Genomic DNA, 27,798 nt, shown 5'->3' on the forward strand with positions numbered 1-27,798 from the left:
TTCATTTATATGTGGTTAACTTTGGGGGTCCGTCTTATCAAAGATCGTACGACAATGTTAACTTACGATTGAATTTTGTAATTTTAAAATATAAGTGATAATGATTTGTATGTTTCAAATATAAAGGATATTTGACAGCTACTTTGAAAATGAATGGAAATGTTCAACAAATTAATTATAAATGTGACGATTACGTATTTATGGCGCTTCGAAAATTGCATCGTAAGGTGAGAATGTCGTACGATCTTTGATAAGACGGGCCCTGCAGGTTCCTTTTTCCTTATTAAGCCTCGAATAGGAAACTGGATTTTAAATAAAAACAAACATGTTTAAATGTAAAAGATTGATTTTTTATCACAAACATGTAAAATAATAGTATATGCTTTAGGTTTTGTTGATGTGAAGTTAGTATTCGAATTAGAAAATATCGGTTCGGGTTAAACAAAAAATCCTATGCAAGCGCGAAGAAAAAACACGAATATGTAATGTAATACATAAAGTAAAAGTATTAGAGTTATTTTGTTTTGATTTACTTCAGAAATGTTTGCATTATTGTTCTTTAAAACCCTATAACGAATATGTTACGCGTAAATAAGGAATAAGGAACAGTTCCTTATTCCTTATTCGAATAAGGAATAAGGTCCTAGGAAAAAGGAACCAACTTACTTTCCATTTATATTTATTGTATTATGGTCTTTGTGGTTGTTCGCAATAAGCTGGTTTATTATGTTTTTTGTTTGTATTACTGTGGCCAGATCCAAGTTTTCATATAATGTATCTACTTTGGAGTTTCTATCATAGTTAGGTTTTCATGCCCCCGGATCGAATGATATTTTATGTTAAAAGCAATTATATTTGGCGTTTATCGATAGTCCATTCTGTCTTCCCCTGACGATTTAGTGATCAAGCAATGAGCCTGAAATTCTGTGAAATAAATTTTAATGCGTAATTGTAACTGGGACAAACTTGTGTCTATGTGTCGCATGAATATGCAAACATTATTCCGGATGTCCCTACAATAAGCAGTGTTACTTCCGTTACGCTGTACATAGACGCACTGAGTAGCCAATGTTCTAATGGCAATTTCTCTTAAATCAGCCAATGAAATATAAGGATTTATTCATTCGGGTCTACTGGTGGGAAATTTAGCTATCATTTTACAGGCTGTTAATAAAGGTCATTTAGGGTGAAAAGCTATGTAAGACAGCTATGCCGAAAAAAGCGCATCGTGAGCCTGCAAAGAAAAAGAGGGTGGGGAGAGAGAGGTCTATCGAGATCGCGAAGGGTTATTATCCACTCTCTTTGAAATGTATCCAATATTATTCATAGATGCGATTGTGAACACAACTTTTAAATGTGTATATTTTGTTAAAATAAAATTCTGGTTTAAAGTGAACAATTTAAAACCATACCAGTATATGTATATGCTCATTAAGTGTATTCGAAGCAGCTTGATCCAATTATAATTAAGAACGTATTCGTCATCTCTTAAATCTACCAGACACATGAGAGTAATGGAGCATAAGATGAAACGCCTTCCAAACATCGGCCTCGACGCAATAAAAAGGTGTATGCAACTTAGTTAACTAGATATCTATCAGAGTTGATTAAATGAAAGATATTTTGTGTCATTCATTTAAATATATTGAATGTGAACATCGAGCACGAATGAAACAGATGAAGTGGATAAAATTAAATTTGAGATTCGCATCCCCATCCGCCCTTATTTGTTTATTTAAAAAAAAACATTTTTGTTTAATAGGCAACTCGAACAATTAAAAATCGGAAACGTCGGCCATTTGACTCGGTTCATTTTGTAGCTGAGTGTTCGGCCTTCGCACGGGTATATTATTCCATCTTGCATTTTTTTCTTATGATATTAAGTTTCCCATCTGCGATTTTATCATCATGCCTTAAAAATTCAAAACAGCCATGTCCGCTCTTCAACTTAGACATTCTAGTCATTAATGTTTTTACTATAAGCTATTAGCAATATAACCTCTTAACCATACGGTAAACAGATAATGAGCAAGCCACGTGACCAGTGGCAGACACAGTAGTTTGACACTGTATCGTCGTTAGATGTTTCATTTACAAGACCCAATGGGATTATTAAAGACCTACGTAATGCGAAAATATATTATGCGGTCAGTGTAGCCTTCGTTGAAGTTAAATCTGGCCAGGAAAAAAAATTAGACCACGAAACCTTGCGTAATTTTATAGCGGACAGCTTTACTCCTTACCAGACGGCGCAAAGACTAAATTTACGATAACCGCGTAAGCCATTTTCGCATGACGCGGCTCTAAAAGTGTGATTTGAATGTGGAAAGAAGAATGCGTCTTCATCAATTATAACTTACCATATATGTCGAAGGCGAAGAAATTAATTCATAATAAGCCACGTGAGGACACATATGATGTGATCTTACATGGCGTATGATATTGATTTTCCAAAATTTTATCTCTGAACAGTATTTTGTGGTTTGAACATACGTCACCTTATAACAAACATGCGGTGGGTATGTTCCTAACAAATGAAAAAAACAAAACAACAATTACACCTTTTTTAAATAAATTATTTAGAAATCTGAAGTTCGCTCCTTTATTTCAATGTCAGGGTAAACGCCGAATATCTTTTTACAGGATATTTCTTGTTAATATTTATGTTTGCAAGTTCCGTGTTTACTTAGGCCGAATATCTGTTAAAGAAAAAAAATGTATTTCTTGTTTCGTCGTAAATTGCAGGCTGATGTACACTAACAGTTGTATAATATTTTAATATTAAATGCATTACTTTATGGTTGTTGTGTTGCTACACTTAAATAATGCATATATTAGTTTTTTAACTTATGTTCATATTGTATGACCTTTTGATATCACTTTTAATCGTACTTTATGCCTTAAAGATCGAAAATAAAAAATTAACGACAGCACAATTCTAGTCTTGTAGAGCTATGTGAACGAGTCCCTCAAAAACATACCCTTTTAAAGCGAGCTTAAATTGTGATGACATTGCGAAAAAAAATGGTAACATATTTTATATGTGTAACCCGCAAAATCTCGGTCGATTGCCCAACAGATACATTGAATGAATACGGCCAGCATGTCTATTGTGGTATAGCATTATTGGGATAATACGGTAAAATGTATAGTTGGCACAAATTCGGTCATAGATTTGTACTAATGTAAATTAGTTATGCCGCGGTATTGTTTCGCAGTCGAAAAGTATTGAAGATAAAGGCGCGGACAATTTGCGACGGTAAATATGGAGCCAATTAATGTGCATTGTTCCATACAAAAGTCATTGTTGGCTCATTGTCTTTTGTAAAAAGCGTGTAAAATATCTGGCCGCTTTAATTATGAATTGCTGATCCGAACGAGCAAGGAGTAGTGTCGCTATTTATTTTGTGGCATTGAAGTGGGCTTTTAAATACATATGCAAGATCTGCAGAAAATAACAGCGGTGAAAGTGTGAAGTTGATTTACAACTTTCGAATAGGTATGTTGATTGGAATGTTTTATCAGTTTTTGTTTTACATCATTAGGTTTTTGTCTTAGTCTATTGTTAGGCCGTGTATTAAATGTTTTAGCGATATTTAAATTCGTTATTATGTATATGAAAAGTTGATTTACAATGCGGAATTATACAATATATTTAAGGTTCGTATGGTTTGAGACAATTTTGTTCTCATCGTCATAATCATCATCATCATCATAATCATCATCATCACATCATCATCATCATCCTTGTCGACGTCGTCGTCATCATAGACGTCTTCTTCTTACTATTATTTTTCTTCTTCTTCTTTTTATTATTATAATAAGTATTATTGTTATTATTATCATTATTATTATTATTATTATTATTATTATTACTATTACTATTATTACTTTTATTCCTGTGCTTGAACATAAGCATCATTAGCATTATTATCTATCATCCTCATGTTTCTTCATCTTCTAAATTTCAGCAGAATAATATGCAAATAAATGTGCGTCATTGAAATAATTATAATGATGATGATGATAATAATAATAATGATAATTATAATAATAAAAATAATAATACAGTTTCTGACTGTTTTCTCTTTAAAAAGACTCAATTTATCGTATTTATATTTTACGAATAAACTTGTCAATGGGTTCAGCATTTATAAAAGGGACGGGGATCTCACATTATTCTAAAAAATCAAAGCGCTGAAGGCACTGAAGTTGTTCGCTGGTGTCGTCCTTGATTAGCTTGTGCGCATTGCACAGGCTAATCAGTGTGCACAAGCTTATCTTATTTAACGTGCATTAAGCCCCGTTTTCCCTGAAAGCAGCCAATATGTACAGATTTCAATGATAAACACTAGACTGGCCAATGTCGACTTACTAGCTGGTATATAAACTCACTGCTAGAGGGTATATACACGTACTGCTAGAGCAGAATCATTTGTCGTCTGCTGCAGACAGGCAGCGGTAATAGTCCCTTGAAGAGTAAGTTGTGGTTCTTACCGTACTTAAGGCTTCTAATCACATACTGATTTGCAAAATATGCTCTGTAAATTTAGCTGGCCGCTAACGCGACCAACTAAAAACGAGTTCAACAAAAAAGATAAACGAAAGCCAGATTGAAAGAAAGAAAGAATGAAAGCTACGTTAGATATCAGATACTATGGATATTCATCTTTTTATAAATACATTGAATAAATGAAACCTGAAAATGTTTAACTCTTCATTTCCAGTTCAATATGGTGGTATCGCATTGCAGACGTAACATAATAATACATTATTGAGCACACCGATCGATTTGTGATTTACAATACAATGGCGCTTTAAAGCGTATTTGCAGTATATGGCAGAGCCATTTAAATCAGCAGGACATTTTTAAAGCACCCACATTTCGTTCGTATAAATTCTTGGCGATAACCAATGCATTGAGTATTCTTTTCTAGCGTTTTGGTGCAAACATGAAACGGAAATATATTGTTTAAATCCGTAAGTTTCGGGATACGTGCATTTAATGTATGTATTGCCAAATCGTTATATATATTTTGCTTTACGCAGGCAATTTTTCCCTCTACTAACAGTTAATGTAAAGAACATTAAAATTAAACATTAAATGACGTTTTTACACATTATTTTGTATGTGTAGAAGCACACAGTTTTTTGCATGTGTAAAACGCGCTGTATTCATTTCATACGTTTCAATTCCTTCGAATGCGAATAGGTATTTATGTCCATTTTTTTCGAGCGTTGCGATATAAATACAATGTACACAAAAAAGTGTATATTGATATTAAGTTTTGGTATTCGCGTAGTGCATAAGTTTAAATGAGAAATCCGTAAAAAGGAGTGTCGTCTTTGATTAATGTTACACCATTATACTTATACGATTTCTGATCTAGATAACCCTTACAAATGAATAAAAGGCGGAGCTCTTTTGAATTTTGAAAAAAACAACAACAATGCGATGCTTTCATGAAAATGTCAATAGGAGAAATGCATCCGGCTGAAAGAACAATAAGTCTATATGTGTTTAACATTGCTCATTTTTGTAACTTTTTTTCTGGCACTATTCCAATACAATAGTCAATAAGGTTTTGAGAGATTAAGTATATCCTGGATGCATGTGCCGTTTGATATAAATAAGATACGGTTCGTTATGTCGACACAATTCTTCCCTGTGCTCGCGTATGATCAATCCGATCGAGGGAGATTGCACTTGTGTTTTTTTCGGTATTTTTTTTTTTGGTTTATATTGAATACAAGCTATCAATTACAATTACATATTCTGCTAATGTTGTGTCTTAAATTAAGAGTTCACTTAAGAGCTTTATGAATACCTGGCCAAGTGATGGGAGTTGATGATTTCGCAGTTAACAGATAATTACTTAACATTATGACAAATAAAGGAAATACAAGAAGTGTTAACTTCAGTGCTCAATTAATTAAAACACACTATGATTTTGTATCTTACAGATCTTACAGATCAAACTTGGTTCATGTAGTTACCCAAGATCTCATGACTTGTTGTATCCCTCAAGGTACAAAATGAAGATAATTTAATTATGTTAAAAGATCTATAAAATGCATAAACTATGCTTGCCCTGAGATAAAACAACAGCAACAACATCAACATTAACCCATTCATGCCTAGTGTACTCTCCCATCCTTCTAAATTGGATCAATTTATTTCCAAAATTAGAGATGTCTAGTATATATGTTTCTATATTTAGAATATTTCTTACAGAAATTCCTTTAAGAAAACAGCTAGACCCTGATGAGACGTCGCATCATGCGGCGTCTCATCTGGGTTTACGCTGTTTGCCAATGCCTTTTTTCTAGACGCTGGGCATAAATGGGTTAACAACAGCAACACAACTACTACTGGCACAACGTACACACTACTACATCGAATCATAAATGCAATCACCGGAAAATGGAAAGGAACACTAATTTAAACAATATTTACAATACATATTGATCTTTGTGAGCAAACGATTTAACTCCTAAATTGATCGATATGATTACCACCTGATATTGTTATTAGTACATAATAAATTTACTGATCAATGCTCGCAAACACTCTCACAGTCCGTGGCTCACAATGGCAAAGCGTCCTGAACTAAACGTGGTATTAAATGTTAAACTCATCAAATTGTGCTTCATGTTTATTTGCTAATACTAGTACGTACTATGTACTTATGATCGCGGTTTGAGAAGAAAAGATTAGGAATAAATGCAAATACACTGATTGAGATTGGTAAGTATCACTTTCTCTATTGTAGGGCGTGTTCATGTTTTATGCAGTATTTGATTGTTAAATCGATTTATTAATGTTTAATATATAGACTCTTTTATTAAAAGTCATTCGTTCATTGTATTTTCTGCTTTATTTTTATTGGACACTAGAATGTGTTACGAATTTTATTACAAATAATTTTCATTGTTGCATTCGGAATTCGATGTTTAGTTTTAAAAGCATATGTTTGAACGAACGTTCATACTAAACGGATCCTACACGATCACATGGTTCCAACTCAGTCACTTGATAAAACGCATTTGCTCAGTTCTGGTGCCTGTTTCCAGTCGAGTTTGTCAATCTTAACCCATCTATGCCTAGCGTCAAGAAAAAAGGCCTTGGCAAACAGCGTAGACCCAGATGAGACGCCGCATGATGGTCTGCGCTGTTTGCTTTAAGGAATTTCTGTAAGAAATATTCTAAATATAGAAATAAATATACTAGACATCCCTAATTTTGGAAAAAAAAAGATCAAATTTAGAAGGGTGGGAGAGTCCACTAGGCATAAATGGGTTAACTACGCTATTTTCCGTCGAGGCTCACCAACACTGAGAAAAAACGGATATAATTACACAATGATGTTGAATTTTATTTTTCGTTTACCTATAATCCAGTCACTCTGTTGCACCTATTGATTTTCCCATCTATTTATAATCAAATATTGTTTGCGTATTAATACTTGTGCATAGGTAATTATTTTGTAATTTTCAACATTTTCAACAAGTTGTGGTTTTATCCCAGGGAGAGCATTATTTATGCATTAATGAAATTGATGTATCGAACAAGGCGAAATATATATGTTATACTGACCAGAATGCAAACGACAAGACACACTATTATTTTAGCTTTTAATATAAATTTGTTTCTTAAATATCTCTTATTTCCTTTAATTCACACATTATTGGACGATATATTTAAGGATATACTATTAATGGACGACAATGGCTTCTGTAGCAATACGTCGATTTCAAGTCTAACTGAAATAATCCCGGCCTGAATTGCATTGTTTCTCATGAGCGACACTTATACAATGACACGTATCAAAATGTTTATAACCTAATTGTAAAGTTGTTTTTTAAGTTTACCAATAAGAAAATGAATTATTATGTGCAGATTATAAACCTTAAATGACCGATATATACTTGCAGACATTAGGAAACACTACATAACTGCATATAGCGAGGCTCGTTATAGAATCACCAATAAATTACTGCGTGTTATAAACGTTTAAATTTTGAAGATGAAAATCGTCTATTTGTCAGATAAATTTCTTCATCGAACACGAAGGGATTCGTCGGGTAATAGTCATCAACATCAGCTTAACTCTTTCAGTGCTGGAACCGAATTTTGAAGGCCTTTGCAAACAGTTTGGATCCAGATGGGACGCCACAGAACGTGGCGTCTCATCAGGATCCAAACTGTTTGCTATTCTGATAGTATTCTTTGAAAAAAAAATCGAAGAAAATGCTTATTTAAGACATTCAGCAGACGACATTTTAGCAGACGACAAATTTCCCAGCATGCAAAGGGTTAAAACGTTTTATCAAGTGACAGAGTAAGGATCCTGTGATGATCACAGAAGCAAATAGTAGCGGCATAAACGACCTTCAAATGAATTGATTTGAGAACGTATATTATTACCGGTATTACTATATAATCTATTAAATTTAAATGAAACGTATGCGAAATATTATTGTCTTGCATACGATCACCGAAAGCACGCATGTTCAAATAAAAACTCCGAAAGTTTGAATCACATGTGTGGATTGCACGCACCGATTGTTCGATGGTGCTGACATGGAAAAATGCACGACCTGCTTAAGATGTTAATTACAGCTTTGCAAAAGTTCATGTCCATGAATTAAAGAAACACAGTTAGATATTTAAATACTTTACAAAACGTGAATATAATCAAAGACTATATATAAGGCAAATAATATTTGAAAACAACAACACATGTAGTAGCTGCTGTTAGCTAAAGTTTGTGTTACAGCTATACTCAGACACGAGCCTTCGTGTCAAGGTGTTTCCGGTCATTGCTCTTTGAATATTTATATGAAATTTTCTAATTTATTGTTCCTTTTCACGGGAAACCTCAAGAATTTATGATCCGATTTTCATTAACTTTGGTATGAAGTTTCCTTTAAGGATTGAAATGCGTTTACTGTCAGGTCCTTCCGCACGATTGTTTTTATATATTTAGTTATTGCCCTTTGAATAATAATTGCTGCGCGTTTTTCAGCTCGGACAATCATGATCCAAATTGTATGACCCGTCATTTGCAATATCCCTATTTGGTGCGTGTTCCTCTCCAATATTTGTTTCAGGCAGTTAACTTAGTCTTTGATTAATAAATAATACAGGTTCGATTGCATTTTACGTTCCTGTGTAAAATAACAAGAATAAAGATCCGAAATTAATGAATCTTTATTTGCAGTATCCATACAGGGCGAATATTATCAGACTATCGTTCCGCCCCGATGAGTTTTCAAGGAGTTATTGCCATTTGGGCAATAATTTGTCTCCACTCCATTAAAATAGTTCAATAAGGTGTATTATCAGTTTCAATGATATTCTTGCTTGTTTTTTTATATAATGGTCGCCGTGGTGTAGTGGATATGGTGTCCGCCTAGCGATCGGGAGGCCACGGATTCCCCACCGTTGGAGCGTTCTTTCGATTTCCCAAATAGACACCAAGTACTGGTTCTAGTCTCAGGAAACGGACTCGGGGGCGTTTCAAATAATCCTTAGGCTGTCTATGCAATCCAGCTATAATAAATAGTTTTAAACGATATAACGAATACACATCAAAACATTCGACAGTTGATCTGGATTAAATGCAAAGCATGCAGAAATAATTGTTATTGTTTTTCAGCGTATGGAACAGTACCCAGACTAAGATCTTGCGCGTTCAACCATATACTCAGTACTTTAAACTATGAGATTATGACATGATTACAATTTAAATGATTTAACCGCTTCATTGAGCAATTTGTATTTGTTCCAGAGATTGCATGCGCATTTTTCAAAAGGGTAGACGTATAACTAACGTCAGCATTTGTTTAAACATAACATGTATTTCTCGATAATGTTTTAGAAATTAAACGCCGTACATCATGTTTTATTTTACTGTACCATACCGCACGTACTGTGTCGTATTTGGCGCACTGCATCGCATCGTACAGGAACATAATGTACCGTCAAAAACCGTACCGTATGGTATCGTCATATATTATACAATATCCTGCCATAAATACCCTAGTATACCTTACCGCACCGTGTCGTGCCCTACCGCACCAATCGCAATAACAATATTATTGTATATTTAATATACAATAGTATTAAGTTCGCTGTGGGGTAATGGATATGGTGTCCGTCTAGCGATCGGGAGGTAACGGGTTCGATCACCACTCGGTGAGCGTTTTCTAGATCTTACCCAAATACAACAAGTACTGGTTATTGACCCAGGAAACTGACCCGAGAGCGTTTCTATAAGACTGAGGTTTTCGATGCAATCAAGCTAAAATAAATAGGTTTAGCCTAATAACAATATTAGTAGGCTATTGAACCACACCGCTTTATATTATAACCAAATGTGAAAGAGCCAATCATCAATAACATTTGCTATCATGTGCACAATGTCGAGGGTTGTTCTTTGTTACTACCTTTACCAATAGTGTATATTCACTATTTTAATAATGCTTGAACAATTCCAAATGTCAGTATGAGACCACTGACATCTGATAATTTGAGTCGCGTTCTGAGAAAACTGGGCATAATGCATGTGCGTAAAGTGTCGTCCCAGATTAGCATGTGCAGTCCGCACAGGCTAATCAGGGACGACACTTTCCGCCTAAATTGGATTTTTGCTAAGAAGAGACTTCATTTAAACAAAAAATGTCATAAAAGTGGAAAGTGTCGTAGCTGATTAGCCTGTGCGGACACATGCATTATGCCCAGTTTTCTCAGAACGCGACTCATTATGACATAGTGGCACATAATCCCGATGTCAGGTCATAACGAACTGATGTATCATATTCGTGAAATATGTGCAAATTAGAACGCCTCACGCTGTTTTACATCATAACACAGGTGGTATTTTTTCAAGGGTATTAGGTAAAGAAAACGATCTTATAAACGTGGAATATAAGCATTCCAGTGGCTGTTTGTCTTGGATTTAAACCTTCCTCAAGACGAGTGGTTCTCCGCCACCCGCTATCTTGCCGGTCAGGTTTTATGTACGTAATACTTATATGGGAATTCAATCGAGATATATTGCCATATATTGCTTGCGGATCGCATTTTATTGTCTCAATGTTTCAAGTTTTAAGATCAATACTTGAATAGGAGGATAATTGTTTTGCTGATAAACGAAATTAGGTCAGGTTGGGCTATTAGCAAAAAAGCCTATTTAAAATTATGTCAGACAATCGATACTGCGAATCGATACTCAATATCAATTCAAATTATTTAAGTAGTGAAAAAAAAGCAGAACGATAGTAAGACTGCCTGATTGCAATCAATCAATCAAACAATCAATCAATCAGTAAATGTTCTCATAAAATAACTGAGTGGTATGATTGGTTAAAAAAACATTAAAGACATCGAAGCTAAGCAATTTTTGCAATAGTAATTACTGCGACCCTTTCAAAATTCGTAACACATATCTGCAATAAAAACAAAACGACCTTTTGATTTAACAGACCATGATTGACAGAACATAGTATATTATTTTAGGTAAGTTGCCTTTCTACCGGTGCTCTATGTAGGGCCATGCTAGCTCAGTTGCTAGAGCGTTGGAATGTAAATGCGGAGATCTTGATCTAGTGGCCGAATCCAAGCCGTTTACATAACTCGCGTAGAGTTTTGTAATAAATAAGTTCTAAGTCTGAATTAAGTTGAGCGGTCGTAACAACTAGTTAAAGAATATGTAAGGGATACTCTTCATTCGTAAAGATTTGCTAAAATTCCCAAGTAATGTGCGAGTATGTAAGTGGACAGACATATATTTTAGAAAACGTGAAAACACACAATACAAAAAACAACAACACAGTCACTTGGCGTTCGATATATTTTTGCACCATAAGCACCGATGCGTGTTCAATAATGACAGTGAAAGTTGTGTTTAATTAACCCATGTATGCCTAGCGTCTTGAAAAAAAGGCCTTGTCAAACAGCGTACACCCAGATGAGACGACGCATGATGCGGCGTCTCATGATGCTGCGTCTCATCAGGGTCTGTGCTGTTTGCGTAAAGGAATTTCTGTAAGAAATATTTTATATATAGAAATAAATATACCAGACATCCCTAATTTTCGAAATAAATTGATCCAATTTAGAACGATGGGAGAGTCCACTAGGCATAAATGGGTTAAATCATACATGCTAACGTTTTCAAAGCGGAAGCCGATACTTTTGTAACGTGAAGCGCCGTGACGATTCAATGGAAATAATGAATAATTTACGCTTTCACGAGATTTATAGACGCTTTCATCAATTTAGTCATATTTAATGAATTTGAACAACAATCAAATACTTAATTAACAATTCAATACTGTTATGCATTTAGAACATAGTCGGATAACTTGAGTGAAAAGCTGAAAGTTAGCGATTTGCTAATATTTTATGCCCCCAAAATACAAATCATTCTTTCTGGCATTACTCAGTAGTGGATTACATGTTCGTATGTATGTACGCAATTACATATTCGTATTTACTTTTTTTTAAATAAAATAATATTATAAAAATGATTTTGTGTATGTGTGTCATATTGTGTGTACACTATTATATGCGAAAAATGACGATTGCATGTAATAACATGTAAACTCTGCATATGCGAATGTATTAGTCGTGTTCTGAGAAAACTGGGCATAATGCATGTGCGTAAAGTGTCGTCCCAGATTAGCCTGTGCAATCCGCACAGGCTTATAAGGGACGACACTTTCCGCTTTTATGACATTATTCGTTTAAATGAAGTTTCTTCTTAGCAAAAATCCAATTTAGGCGGAATGTGTCGTCCCTGATCAGCCTGTGCGGACTGCATAGGCTAATCTGGGACGACACTTTACGCACATGCATTATGCCCAGTTTTCTCAGAACGCGACACTATTAGTTGTCATGTGGAATACGAATATTACTATCTGCGCTTATTATCCCCGTTGCAGTTTGGCAATCAAGGATAACATTTCAGAGATTAATAATGAGCCTCGTTCTGGGAAAACTGGGCGTAATGCATGTGCGTAGTAAAGTGTCATCCCAGATAAAAACTGTGGAGTCCACACAGGTTTATCAGAGAAGAGACTTTTTGCTTTTATGGTATTTTTTGTTTCAAGATAGTCTCATCTCAGCGAAAAGTGATTTGATTTGGATGACACTTAGAACACAGGAATTAAGCCCAGTTTTCCAAGCACGCAGCTTATGTTTTTCCATATGGCTTTATAACTACACATATAATTTCAAATGTGCGGACGATGCCTAATATAGTTGCCTGTACACCGTAGTGGCCTTCTCTGTCGTCTTCCAGATCCGGTCCACCTCCCGCTTTCAGGATGATGAACGCATACAACATGGACTCCACCGCGCCACCTATCTTGTTCCACGCGGCGTGTCGCAGGAAGGAAAAAGAATTCTGGGAAACGGTTAAAACGCACCTCACATACAAAGGTATGACCTCACATTAACAATATGAGCCTCACAGTATTAACACTTAATTCACTTGACCAGTTTCACGATTGTCATATTGAATATCATTCGCATTACATAGACATTTGAATATAACCTGAAAAACTGCCCTTTTCCCAAGTCCGATTGTTTTTATAATCGAAGTAACAAAAGAAATATCAATTTGTATTTTAAGGAATGCTATTATTACAAGCATTAAAACATAAGTACGGCGGCATAGAGGTTACATAAAAACACGTGCGCACGTGAAATAAGCTAATTCTCATGTCACTTCTATGCCGCTGTCAAATAGTGCAATACATTCTTTTACGCATGCATACTAAACAATCACTCTAAAATGGTCTGAAATATATGGTTGCATGTAATAATTTGAAAATAATTAACACATGCAATGTTGAGTAAATTGGTATTGCAAACACGCGTGTCAGTACATAATGATCTCCTGATCAGGTTACTACGACAAGTTCCCGACGCCCCGGCTGTTGCGGGAGGCGATGGACGAGTACCGCAGTATACACCTGGAGCCGCCCCTTGACGCCACCGGCAAGCCCCTTCCCTACCCGGCAATGACCTCCAAAGCGGACATCATCGACCGAGAGGCCATCGAGACCATTGACGCCCACGCGCTCGGGGTATGCTTCTGATAATGCCGTTTTAGGCATATTACCTGTGACCATTGACTCCCACGCGCTCGGGGTTAAGGTTCAATTTATGAATCGTTCGTGTCCGCTCTTTATATTCTATACAATTTAACGGTCTCCGTGAATCTTGGCTACAATGTGAAGGTGAGACGATGTGCAGAAGGCATTGGTAAATCACACTGGCTCATGGTCAAGGTCAGTTAGTTTAGGCTTCTTTGTTTTTATATGTTTCATTTTTTCCTTCACCCATTGAAGGGTGTTCATAAAAAGTGTAGGTGATTCAGAATACGTTCAAATGTCACTCCCCTTACTTAAAGAATCAAGGTTATCACTTTACGATAAAAACATCTCGGCGGGAAATATAGCTTCAAGTCTTTGACGGCCTTGCTTATTAATAAGTACATAAGTTTAATAGTAGAAAATGTGCATGACATGCGATAATGAACGTGAAAACCATTTAAAATGACAATATATACCTGTGTTATTGGCGATTATCTTTTTACAAAATATATGAATCCACACTATGCAACGCTTCGATGATGTAAATCCCAAACCCAACTCTTCCTTGCCCTCAGCGCCATTCTGAACGAAATATCTCCTCTACAACTTTTAAACTTTCACCAGGCGCCTCCGGAACACACATACCGGTAACATATGAGCCTTGCTTAGTGAAAACTGGGCTTAATGCATGTGCGTAAAATGTCGTCCCAGATTAGCTTGTGCAGTCCGCAAAAGCTAATCAGGTACGACGCTTTTCGCTTTTTTGCAATTTTTCTTTTAAAGGAAGTCTGTTCTACACAAAAATCCTGGAAGGGCGGAAAGTGTCGTCCCTGATAAGCCTGTGCAGATTGTACTGGATAATCTGGGATGAAACTTGCCGCAAATGCATTCATCCCAATTTTCCCAGTACGAGACCATATTTCTCTTACTCCCTCTACACCGGTTCCTGTCTATTCAGGCGCCCCGCGTGCTCGCGTACGAGGACATGTACAAGCTGGTGAAGTACCTGACGGGCGAGTGTAACAACGACGTGGAGAGGCTGAGGGCCATCTTCCGCTGGATCGCCTCGCAGAACCTCAAACAGTGGCACGACGAGGTCTCCTTCAACAGGTACGAAACATCGGGTACTCTGAAGTACACTACAATGTACCTCGGGAACGGAAACGCTTAAAGGCACCGGCCATCCTCCGGGGTACTTTATATAAAAGTGTTCCCTTATCCCGGGTACTTTTTAGTTTACTTTTTAGAGTACCCGGGGCAGTTTAAGGTAGTACCTGAGCCGACAATGACAAAATGAGCGATACTTCAAGTGTGCAATGGGGAAGACGATAGTTTTCGGGTGGGGCCTACCTTTTGGGCAGAATTTTGACATTTCCTAGTGCTAGACTTATAACGGGTGTTTGGTTTTCCTGAAGATGAACGCTCATTTTTGCGGAACTAATACTTTGTCTCGATGTGGCTATTCTAGTGCATAACTAGACCTTGGGGCGATATATCATGGGTCGAAACGCTGTATTTTTATGGATATACCTTGTGGCACAATATACCTTAAATAAAAAATTTCGCCTTTGCGACAAGTATATTAAGTACAACGTTAATCACATTGATGAGGACTTTAAATGAATTCATGTTTATTGATATTTAATGCGATAAACCCATTGAATGAACTATGATACATAAAGTCCCCATCCAATATACAGTTTTACTAAAACTTTTGCTGCCATCATGGATACTGCGTAAGACTGCTACGTCATGACTGAGTAAAAAAAATAGCGATTCATATGAACATAGTATTGCCAGAGCAATTTCATGTTGAAATTTTTCATTAATTCCAGTGTAAGCGAAATAAAATCATCATTTTAATCATGTTCTGGTAAAACATTCCGCTTTTATGGTATTTTTTTGTTTAAAAGAAGTCTCAAATAGGCGAAAAACAGTTTAGGCGGAAAGTGTCGTCCCTGATTAGTCTGTGTCGACTGCACAAGCCAATCTGGGACGACACTTTACGCACACGAATTAAGCCCATTTTTTCACATAAAGAGACTCATTTTTATGCAGGGATTCTGCGGCTTACTATCTGGCGCGTATCCGGGCCAAGAAGGCGAACCACAATCAGCTGCTGCAGAGGATGTGCAGGTATGTTAGGCCATACATGAGACGTGAATGCGGTTTTATACGGCTGCATCCCTACTGTCCTCATATTTACAACTTTCCCCATTAACCCGTTTATGCCTAGCGTGTAGAAAAAAGGCCTTGGCAAACAGTGCAGACCATGATGAGACGCCGCTTAAAGGAATTTCTGTAAGAAATATTCTAAATATAGAAATAAATATTCTAGACATCCCTAATTTTGGAAATAAATTGATCCAATTTAGAAGAATGTGGGAGTCCACTATGCATAAATGGGTTAACATATTAAACTCAGGTCGATTGCATCGGAAAGCCTAAGGCTTTGTGAAACGCTTTCGAGTCCGTTTACTGAGTAGGCGGACACCGTATCCACTACGCCATGGCAATCCTATATCTTCTCCCATACGTTTTCCTTTTTTTATTCAATATAAGACATACAATGTATACATGTATATGATCATAAAAACAAAGTGATACCATGTAGCAACAATAATGTTCAGACATGTTATACAAGATATGCTTATATATACTTTTTTGACCTTGTGGTTTCCGTTAGGTAAAAAAAAGGTTAATATGTATTTTTTTATGTTTTGATAGGTGTTTAAAAAAAGAAATGAGAAAATTCCAAAACAAACAGAATAGTTATGAATACGGATTTTTTTTATGGAAACATTTCACGCTAAGTTTCACATGGCAAAATGGAAATATCGTTGTATCGCATATCGAACATTTCAAGTAAGGTGTCTCACGTTTTAGAAACAGAAATCGAATTAAGAGAAATATCAATTTATGATTTATGAACAAATGTATTAAACTTAAAATCCGGATTAGGTTTTTAAGTCCAAAGCATACATTTGATGTCTGATAAATAACAGATATTAGATATTTAGGCCACCGGTATTTGCCCTATGGAAATCAATGTAATTATTAAACAATACCACACCGCTGGTGTTCCGAATAATTCGTTTATAAACCCACTATAATCAGAATGTATGTATTGGATTTATTTATGACAGATCCTGTCTAATCGGGCCAGTTGATTGCGTTGACAGTACGGTCATAATTACAATTTTGCAAGTTTTACGCATAAAATACGCAAATAATTATACATGTGCAATACCAGTTCGTGTTGAAGTTTTCTTTCAAGGCCCTAGGTTCATGTCACATATGTTTATTTATTTTCTTTTTAGAATAGATATACATTTAGTCTTTCATCATTTGAATGTCGTGACGTTGAGTCTTGATTTGTATTAAAGCCACAGTCCACAAATAATCCCAATCATATAAACTTTGCAGATTTAAACTGTGCAGATCCTTTAAAAAAAGAATCATTACCGACCAAAATAACAGCAGCACATTCGACAAATCGCATTAAAACAAATTTGGTCATGGTAAAATATATTGTTTAAGTGGTCAGTGGTTTTAAACTAAACATCACAATACACAATATTAAAATGAGCCGCGTTCTGAGGAACCGGCCAAAATGCATGTGCGTAAAGTGTCATCCAACACTAGCCTATGCGGACTGCACAGTCTTATCATGTATTAAGCCCAGTTGTCCCAGAACGCGTCTCAATAGTGTGACCCTACTCCGCCAGCCTCGCCAACATCTACTGCGTGAAGATCAGAGGCTACGTCAAGGGTGTGGACTATGGTCTCGGACAGGAGCTCACCGAGTGCGACTCCACGTGGACGGCGGTGCTGGTGGACGGCGCCTGGCGGCTCCTCGACGTCTACTGGGCCACGTGCCACCGCGTGCACTCCGGGGACAGCTCATGGGAGCTCATCGACGACGGCCAGAGCGACGTCTCCTCCCTGGCGTCGATGTCGTCCACTCCGCGGGGGCGGCTGAACATCTCGAAGACTGAATACGCGTATAATGATTATTATTTCCTGACTGGTAGGTGTCAATGAGGTGTTTATTGATTTCAACGGTATCCCAAAATGAAGCGAAAATAAGGTATGCTCTTTAAAACGATCGAATTCATAACACAATTTACTTCGATAATTTGCCTCATGTACCCAATGCATATACTGTAATAATAGAAGTACAATATCATAACATATGTAATACAGTTACAACAACTTAACATAAGCCACGATACTTAGTATTCAAAATGTATGTATTTAAGCGATAATCGAAGAACATAGATGTAATAAATTCCTAACGTCGGCGCTGTTTTAGATCCAGAGCAGTTCATCTATTCCCATTTCCCAGTCGACGAAAAATGGCAGCTCCTGGCAAGACCTATCACCCTGGAGGAGGCGAAGAAAATGGCACTCCTAAAGCGCAACTTTTTTAGCATCGGCATGGACATCGTCTCCCACCCTCGCTACATCATCGAGTGCGACGCGGGCGAGGAGCAGGTGACCTTCTCAACGCCACAGGACGTCAAGGTCAACTACAAGTACGAACTGTACGTGGAGTCGGACAGCGACAGCGCCGAGGAGCTGCACAATATGAGCCTGGATCGGTACGTCTTCTTGGAGAAGGTCACCAAGGAGAATCTCTTGAACGTCAAGATGAGGTTCCCGGCGGCTGGGAAGTTTAAGCTTAAAATTCTGGCCAAAGAACAAGAAGAGCGGTCCTTCTACTATACGGTGACCTACATCATTGATGTCCTGGCTCCAATGGAGAACTGCAGACCACTGCCGAAGAACGAGCGAGGCGAATGGGGCCCAGGTTTGGACACCCAGGAGTTAGGATTGGAACCGATCACCCATGATACAGGAGAAGTGCCAGCGGAAGACGGTAAGGCCGAAGTTCGCTTTGGTTTGACAAAGCCTGTCGAATTCAAACACAAACTCGTCACCGGCGATGACAAAGAACTGCCACATAGTGTACTCCAGAGAGTTGAAAACCAAGAGGCCATTTTCAATATCCGCGTTCCAGAGGAGGGTGAATATGCCTTTAACCTTTATGCCAAAGAGGAAGGTCAATCGGGAGAATTTCCAAACGTGTGTAGCTACCTACTGAAGTGTGAAGAAGAACCCGAAGACAAAGCTTCATTCCCTGATGTTGGAGGCGACAAACTAGGGCCCACTGACGCATTCAGGCAGTTCGGAATGCAGAACATATCCATAATGCCCGCGCTCATGCTCGCTCCAATCACCGGCGAGGTCACGCTGCAATTTAAACTCTCGCGCCCGGCCGTGTTTATCCCAGAACTTCTCTTACATAATAACGACGGAAACAAAACGGACTTCTCCGAGTACACGATGTGGGACATTGTAAACGGCGTCGCCACTTTCTACATCACCATTCCCCGAGTGGGGATGTACAGCCTCGCTATTCGAGCAAAGCCAACCGTTCAATCAGAAAACTTCACACCGATCTTCCACTCCATCATCGACGCCATCATCCCGAAGAAGCAGTGCCTCCCGTGTCCCCAGCAGTCCATCGACTGGCCGTCCGACTGTCACGTGGTCAAACCCTTGACGGGAGTCCTTGCCGCTCGCGAACTCATCCACTTTGAGATTGAGTTCCCACGGGCATATGAATTAGTTGCTACCAGCGGTAACGGCTCGAAGCTCCTCAAGAAGAACGCCCAGGGTATCTGGGAAGGGGAGGTGTTGTCTGGCAACGAGGACTCAGTGGTAACCATCTCCGTCCGGCATAGTGACGTCGATGACTCCCATTACATCTTGACATACAAGGTGGGACGATTATAAGTAATAACACATCAACATCTCGTATATAACATTAAGAGTTATCGCCATGTTATTTATATACATGCAAATAGTCGTAGTCACCAATGTTTGTAACAAACGTGTGATATTTACATTGTACTAGTGGAGTTATTTTGATAACTGGTACTTCGTAAAAATAGCATGTGTTGAAACTATATTAAGAAGTATTTTAGGCAGTTATACGACAGACTTTTGTCACACGATACTGACAAACTATCGGAGAACTGGATGATTCCCGTGTTTGATGCAAAACGAGTAAGTTGCATCACACAAAAGCAAAATATTGTTAGTTTATGGTATACAAATGTACCTTTAAATCTTGAAAGTATTTAATCGTTGATTGGTAGATTCTCAATACGAAGGTTGTGTAAAAAATTACACCATAAGTGCATTTATTTAAAATCTAATCATTTGCAACAGGTGATTGAAAGGGACGAAATCGTGGGAGAACGCTTACGTCAGCTGGACCGCTACAAGGACGCCGTGAGGAGGGCGGAGGCCTTTAGAGACGCCGGGAAACTGCCGAAGAATTTTGACTGGTCCAAGTTGGAGGACATCGACGAAGAAGATCTCGAAGAACTGGTAAGTAAAGAAATATCATCACGCGCTTGTTTTAGAGCGTTCATCATTTTTTTAGACAGTCTGCTTTTATTTAGATGATTACGCGCGATGACGGTATGACATTTGTATGCTTTAGTAATGTGTTGTAAATGCTCCGAAACCGCGTGTAATAAAGATGTACGCTTGTTTCACTAAAATTATATTTATGTCTTTAAAAGTACGAATTAATATGATATTTATTTAATAGTTATAGAGCAATCAAGCTAGACTAGAATCATATGTATTTTTATAAGATGTACCATTTATGCCATTTTTTGTCATCCATTCACATAGTTCTTGAAATAGCAAATAGCAGTTTTATGAAGTATTTTCATGCTTTAGTTTCTGTTTAACCCATTTACGCCTGGCGTCTAGAAAAAAAGGCCTTGGCAAACAGCGTAGACCCAGATGAGACGCCGCATCATGGGGCGTCTCATCTGGGTCTGCGCTGTTTGCTTAAAGGAATGCTTCCAACCCGCGTTTAATAAAGATGTACGGTTGTTTTACTAAACTGCTATTTATGTCTTTTAAAGTACGAATTAATATGATTTTTATGTACAAGTTATAGAGAAATCAAGCTAGACTAGAATCATATGTATATTTATAAGATGTACCATTTATGCCATTTTTTTTCATCCATTCACATAGTTCTTGAAATAGCAAATAGCAATTTTATGAAGTATTTTGCATGCTTTAGTTTCTGTTTAACCCATTTACGCCTGGCTTCTAGAAAAATGCCTTGGCAAACAGCGTAGACCCAGATGAGACGACGCATCATGCGGCGTCTCATCTGGGTCTGCGCTGTTTGCTTAAAGGAATTTCTTAACGAAATATTCTAAATATAGAATTTTTTTACTAGAAATCCCTATTTTTAAAATAAATTGATCCAATTTAGAAGGATGGGAGAGTCCAATAGGCATTAATGGGTTAATGCGTAGATACCATGAACAACATATTCAGATCAACCGAATGCACGTGCAAATGTGTTTTATTTATTACGCTTATTATAAGATACTTTTATTTCTCGTTATGCCTCAACTCGCTGTATTAACTGATTCTCTGAGAAAAGATTAAATTAGTGGCTGTCCTCATATGCTCTGGAATTTATTAATTGGTTAGTACACTATGGTTTGCTTAACCGATTTAAATGTTTACTATTTGATCCTAAAACCTATAACCTCATTCGCACGCTTTGATTAATGTTGTATGCAATGTTCCGCTACACACTTAAGCACGAAGAAACGTATACACCAAATAGCTGCAGTTTTAATTATATTTGCTTTCGTCGCATAGATGGAAGTATGGGTAAGTATCTGTTCACTTCGAATTTTTATTCCAGCTTTGATTTACGCATTAGACATAAGGGATACGGTGTTTTTTATGATGGATTTTTTTATGTCGAGTTGTAAAGGTTTATTGCAAAGGCGACTGGTATTTTCTGGGTCAGTTCTTTCACTTTTATTGCACAATGATAGGTCTTTCTTTAAGCAACACTATGCATGTGATTACGCTATAAAGCACTCTTATTCTAACACGAAATCTGGTAGTCATTTTCTCGTAAGTGTTATATCATTGAATGCATTAATTGATACTAAGATTTCAATTAGATGCATTAATATAAATGTATTGCATGATAACGTACTTCTTTATAATCATTCACTGTAGATTTTAATAAAGAATTATTACGAGCACCAAAACATACATTTTCATAGTAATTTTTGTATCACACAATATTTTTATATATTATAAAACTTATTGTAACTTTTTGCATTTTTCAAATACGATTTTTGTTTATCTTTAGGAGAATACAAAAAGCACACAGACCGTTTTGACGTTGTTGTCTGCTGACCTACAGCTCACGAGCCAGTACCTTTACTACGGAGAGTAAAACTTGGTGCCGTGATCAGTACGTTATCACGGAGAGTAAATCTTGGTGCCGTGACCAGTACCTTTATAACGGAGAGTAACGCTTGGTGCCGTTACATTCCCTGATTCCAGTACATTGATGTCAAGGCCAAGATTGTATTTTTAGGAGTTAACATTTGTTCGGTCGTGACTTGTTTTCGTGAAAGCTTTGTTCTTATTAATGCTTGTTCAAAAAGTATGTAGCAAATAGAAAAGAAAATAGAAATAATAAAATTGGACTTAAGTAAAGTAATAACCACGAATTAGACTAGACAAAATGCTGTAACATTTAAATTTAGAATTAACAGAGGAGATATTACAATACCAAAAGAAAGGCTGCGTACCATTTTATTATTATTGGTTATAATAAATTATTATTATGAAAAAGCATACTTGCCATTATTAATGCTGTCGTATATTATGAAATCGATTCGACGCATTAATTATAATTAAACTGCCATTTTCCACTGACGCAAATGCCCCCCTGTTCATGCTATGGAAAAGATAATTAACGTGTGGCTAATTAGCTAATGTTCTACGCATATCATTTTGGATATTTGCAAGTTTTATAGTTGTTTGCTGTGTTGCAACTCAGTCTGTTTCATGTTGTGATTTAATGTCTCGTGTGTTTTTTTTACTTTTTGTACGCACGTTATTTGTTTCCATTATCAAAAATGTATTGTAATTTAAAGGTGTTTGTAGAAACGTTGAAACGTTTGGTAATGTTTAGATATACTCGCTGTGATTGAAGCAATTCTGTGATATTATTTAACTGTTTATGATATTGTTTGTTTATTGTATTTTTTGGGACAAAAATAAATATGTAAATGCAAAGTAGTTAATTGCAATTACTTTCGTATTGAATGATTAAATGAGATGAGTTCATACATATTCAAACGAATTCAAGCGTTTGTATGATTTCCACATCATACTACCAGTTTAAAAAGATAAAAACGAGGTAGGAGGTACGAACGAAAGACATTCTAAAAATGCTGTTCTATTAAACGCATAGCTAGTTGCACAGTTATTGTGTTTATAGAAAAAATAGTGTGTGTTATATTTTAAAATGGTCAAGATGTTCGTTACAATTTTATGAGAGCACTACCAGTATTTGACTGCAAATACTCGTATACATGAGTAGTTTTATTTACAAAAAAAGAAACTGATTTAAGCGGATTCCATTCACGGACCAATTTCTTGTATAAATACCGTTATTGAGTTCTGGAACCTTTGACTGATTAATGACATCGTATTCAAATGTTCAGATCTTCATTTTTAGGCACCTAAGGAATGGAACAATCACGTTTGTCGACAGGTAATTGTTAACCCGCCCTTAACAGTATACCTTGAAGTGTTTTGGTTTCTCTATAGATTTCCTTATATCAACATGAGCTTTATTTAAAAAAATGTTGTTATATCAAATTCCATAACAATCTCGCACTTATCTTTATTATCTGACTTAATTCAATAAAATTTGCTTACTCCTTAAATTATTATCAACATATTTGCTTCCGTCGAGCTTTAGCCTTGCTTCGACCTTTTTATCTATTAATAACATGCGTTTGATAATATTTAACTATTTCTTTGTCTCACTTTACACAATTTATTCTTGATAACTTTTTTTTCTTCATAAAAAAAGACAGGCTATATAACAAGCAAAACAAGATTTTGACTAGCGTTCTTTCACTTACTTCACTCCCGTAATGACACGAGTTGCAACACCATGTAGCCCTAGCGCCCCTTTGGATTGGGTTTGCATCACAGAATTGTAAGATCACTTACCCGACACAATGACGCATCCCTGAAGCTAGATAGTTAACCACCCGTAGACACCTGTTGCGGTTAACCACCCGTAGACACCTGTTGTGGTAAGTTTTTTTCACAAAGTAGCGTTTGTCGTGTGAGTTTAGGGTCAGATCTAGAGCAAAATAGATGTTATTGGGGGCTACCCCATCGTCGGACACTCACAATCAATTGATTACATTAATAACTCTCCATTCTTAGATAGAAAAATCCAACCTTCGCGCAGAGATTTGACTGGAACCGCATAAGCATGGAATGACAACTCTGCGTGGAGATTGGGGACAATCCACGTATCGGTTAGCTCCCCTTCGGGTTACCGGTTGCCCCTGCATGCCAAAGTTAAACTTTCAAATGCGAACGATTTATTAATGAGTCGCGATCTATAAACACTGGGCGTAATGCATGTGCGTTACGTATCGTAAAAAAATAGCCTGCAAAGTCAACACGTTTATTCTGGGACGACTCTCTCCGCTTTTATTGAATTTTTTGGAAATCTTTTCTGAATGAAAATCCAGTGTAGGTGGAAGGAGTCTTCAGGGAAGAAACTTTACGTACACGCATTGAGTCCGGTTTTATCCGAGCGCAGTTCAAATGGTTTATAGTAAAAAACAGGGAAACGAAAATAACTCCATAAAATATAAATGTTACATGGATATTTGTTTATAATGAAGGTACAGATTTAATAAAAGTTTAGCTCGGAACCTGTCGAATATCCGCGCAGAGGATGTTGAGATAAATGACAAGATCCGTATTACGCAGCCGGGCGTATCCGATGATGGGGTTAACCGATTTGCTTCTTTGGGTTCGTCAAAACATAAATGATGAAAATCATTAAAGATTCATAAAATATATGGAAAATATTGATATAATTTAAACCTCGTAATTATGATCCATATATTTATTTAAATTACTAGTATGTGGAATTAGTAAGTTCTTAGCACATGTATTAGAACAAAGAAAAAAATGTACTCTGTTAATTATTGCATCTCAAGATCTGCCCTTGGTAAACGCACGGTATTTGTTTAATTGTCCCTACTTAATTACACGAAATAGCTCACACCTTATAATTTTGTGATGTGAAGTTTATTTTGCATAATGCCAAAAAAGGCTTATACTGGTGTAGACTTGTAAATGAGAGCGGTATGGGAAAACGGAGCTTAATGCATGTGCGTACAGTATCGTCCCAGATTTACCCGGTTAATCCGTACACAGGATAATCAGGGACAAAACTTTCCTCAAGAATTGAATTGTTCGTTTAAAAAAGTCTCTTCTAAACGAAAATCCAGTGCAGGAAGTTTCGGCCATGATTATCCTGCGTGGTGGACTGAACAGGCTAATGTGGGATGACACTTTGCGCACATGCAGTAAGCCCGGATATCACTGAGCGAATCTCAAATATATTATGCCACTTCTATTATCGCTTTACACTTATAATGTTTGTTGTTTAGAAACGTATTTATACAAACGTATGTACATAAACATACACAAATCCTCTTGACCTTTGAAACTTTGATTTCATTTAAATACTTCAATATGTGTGATTTTATTCATTTGGAAACTTACGAGCTAACGTTTGCACTCATAGAATATGATCTTAATGTAAGGCATGTTCTTATCAAGCACGAACAACCTATCAGTCCGTACAGACTTATCAGGGACGAAACTTTCCCCTTTAATGTCATTTTTCGTTTAAAGAAATTATCGTCTTAGCGAAAATCCGGATAAGGCGGAAAGCGTTATTCCAGATTAGACTGTGCGGACAGCACAGGCTTATCCGGGACGACACTTTACGCATATGCATTAAACTCCGTTTCCACATAGTGAGACTCACTTTCATTTTACTTGGAACACATAATCATATAGTTGGCCAGACTGCTCCGCGATCAAAAGAGGTCACTAGTTCCCCCAGAGGAAAACGTAGATGACGTGGTTGCAGATTGCAGCGGAGACGAAGAAGGAGGCGCCTCCGAGCTCGAGGAACCGGAAGTGGTTCGGGAGGCCGATATGGACGTGGAACATGTGGAGGGTAATCTTAGGTATGGTTTGTAAAAGTTTCAAACTAAAACTGACGCAAAATCATGTTGAGGTAGGTTTTGTTAAGTTTTCAGACTAACAAGGACTCCAAACAATTTATTGAGTGGTAGTGGAATTGATGGAGTTATTCCGCTTCATGGGTGCTTAAGTGTATACATATCCTTCTAGAGTTTTCGTTCCCAGTTTTTTCAATACATGTTGCCGCTATGCTGGAGATTTTCACTGCGCATCGTCTCAACAATACATTAACAAATTAATGTGTTCGCTGTACGTTTCCGCATAGCACCATGGCCGACGACGACATGAGTGACAGCGACGACGAGGAGATCAGAAAGCTCATGGAGCGCAAGAGGAACCTGGAATTGGAGCGGGAGCGCTTGAAGGACGCCAAGGAGCGCCGGAAAGAGCTGCGGGAGCACCGGAAGATGGCGCTCAAACAGGAAGTGGACACGCTGGAGCATGAAGTGTCGGAAATGTCAAGTAATTAGTGAAAATATGAAATATTTTGTTGTCAAATATTCTCCTTTTTATAGCAAATATTTATCTATATGGAAACAAGAATGTATCCTAAATAAGTCTTGTTAAAGTATAAATGCATGCGAACTGCTGAAAAAGTTGTTATAAGGGTATGTTGGTGTGAACACGTTAGATCTCAGTAACATACAATGTAGCATCATATAGACATTTGATGATGTACAATACAAGATGTTTTTATATTATTTAATACAATGCCTATGAAGCTTGAATGAAACTTTGATAAAACATAAGCTAGAGATGACATTTTGAGTTTAAAATCTCTATACTTTATTTGTGCACCAAGTATTGTAACAATACTAAGTGTTAGGTATATGTTCATAATCATTTTATGATGATCCATGCGTTTATTATGTGTTGCATTCAATTTCATTGAGTATAGTGCTTCGATATCATTTGCAGCGGCCATCAAACCGTCTCGATACAAGCGTCCCACGTAGCGTGCCACAATGGAAACCGACTCTTTTTGCCACCATCTTTGTTCGAAGTCTTCTGGAAAACTGAGATAATGGGAAACGTTGTGAATCTGGTGTATCATCGAATTTGAACATACATTACTTATTGCGTTTCTTTTGCATTCTTGGATTTCAGCATTTTATGATTACAGTATGTTATTTACGCTTGTTGACGTATTAAAGCTACATGGGTTGCATTGGAGCGTTTTGAAGAGTCGTGGGGTAGCTTGCAGAGAATGTGGACGTCTTAAATTATCTCCTGATTAATTAGAAATTTAGTATTTACCTTTTAATTGTATGTTTGCATATTAAACCATATTGCATTTCATCATGGTGTCTTTTGGTGGACCGTGTCGGTTGATGACGCTAACCCCCCCCCCCTCCGTTCCTACCCTGCAAGCCTCGTTATTCTCAAAAGGAATATGGCAAATGATGAAGTTGTACTGATGTGAAAAACTTGTTAATTTTCTGAGCAATAATGATTTTTTTTCGGCTTACACGAAAACGGCAATATTTTGGCAAAACAAGATGTGTTTAT

General features: G+C 37.0%; 2 protein-coding genes across 7 annotated transcripts in view; one reads left to right on the forward strand and one right to left on the reverse strand.

Moving 5' to 3' along the window:
- Positions 1-27,798, reverse strand: part of LOC127876045 (PDZ domain-containing protein 11-like) — a 180,861-nt gene that overhangs the window by 104,725 nt on the left and 48,338 nt on the right. The gene's annotated exons all lie outside the window — the stretch shown is intronic.
- LOC127876027 (kyphoscoliosis peptidase-like) lies at positions 3,516-27,588 on the forward strand. Of its 6 annotated transcripts, none has more exons than XM_052420864.1 (12): positions 3,516-3,660; positions 13,311-13,450; positions 13,919-14,100; positions 15,068-15,219; positions 16,168-16,245; positions 17,838-18,139; positions 18,425-19,896; positions 20,350-20,511; positions 23,714-23,749; positions 26,101-26,273; positions 26,555-26,751; positions 27,208-27,588. In XM_052420864.1, exons 1-12 carry the CDS (start codon positions 3,635-3,637, stop codon positions 27,243-27,245), a joined length of 2,958 nt encoding a protein of 985 aa, XP_052276824.1. In that variant the 5' UTR covers positions 3,516-3,634; the 3' UTR covers positions 27,246-27,588. The 6 variants fall into 6 exon arrangements, with proteins under 6 accessions (XP_052276824.1, XP_052276825.1, XP_052276829.1 ...); XM_052420866.1 differs by lacking the exon at positions 3,516-3,660 and adding an exon at positions 4,849-4,980; XM_052420868.1 differs by lacking the exon at positions 3,516-3,660 and adding an exon at positions 4,939-5,007.

The sequence above is a fragment of the Dreissena polymorpha genome, chromosome 4 (assembly GCF_020536995.1).
Source record: "Dreissena polymorpha isolate Duluth1 chromosome 4, UMN_Dpol_1.0, whole genome shotgun sequence".
Taxonomy (NCBI): domain Eukaryota; kingdom Metazoa; phylum Mollusca; class Bivalvia; order Myida; family Dreissenidae; genus Dreissena; species Dreissena polymorpha.

Coding starts and splice junctions, on each gene's coding strand:
- LOC127876027 (XM_052420864.1), top strand. CDS start 3,635: ATGCGGAATTATACAATATATTTAAG. Junction 15,220..16,167: donor GACGAGGTCTCCTTCAACAG/GTACGAAACATC, acceptor ATTTTTATGCAG/GGATTCTGCGGCTTACTATC. Junction 18,140..18,424: donor TGATTATTATTTCCTGACTG/GTAGGTGTCAAT, acceptor GCGCTGTTTTAG/ATCCAGAGCAGTTCATCTAT.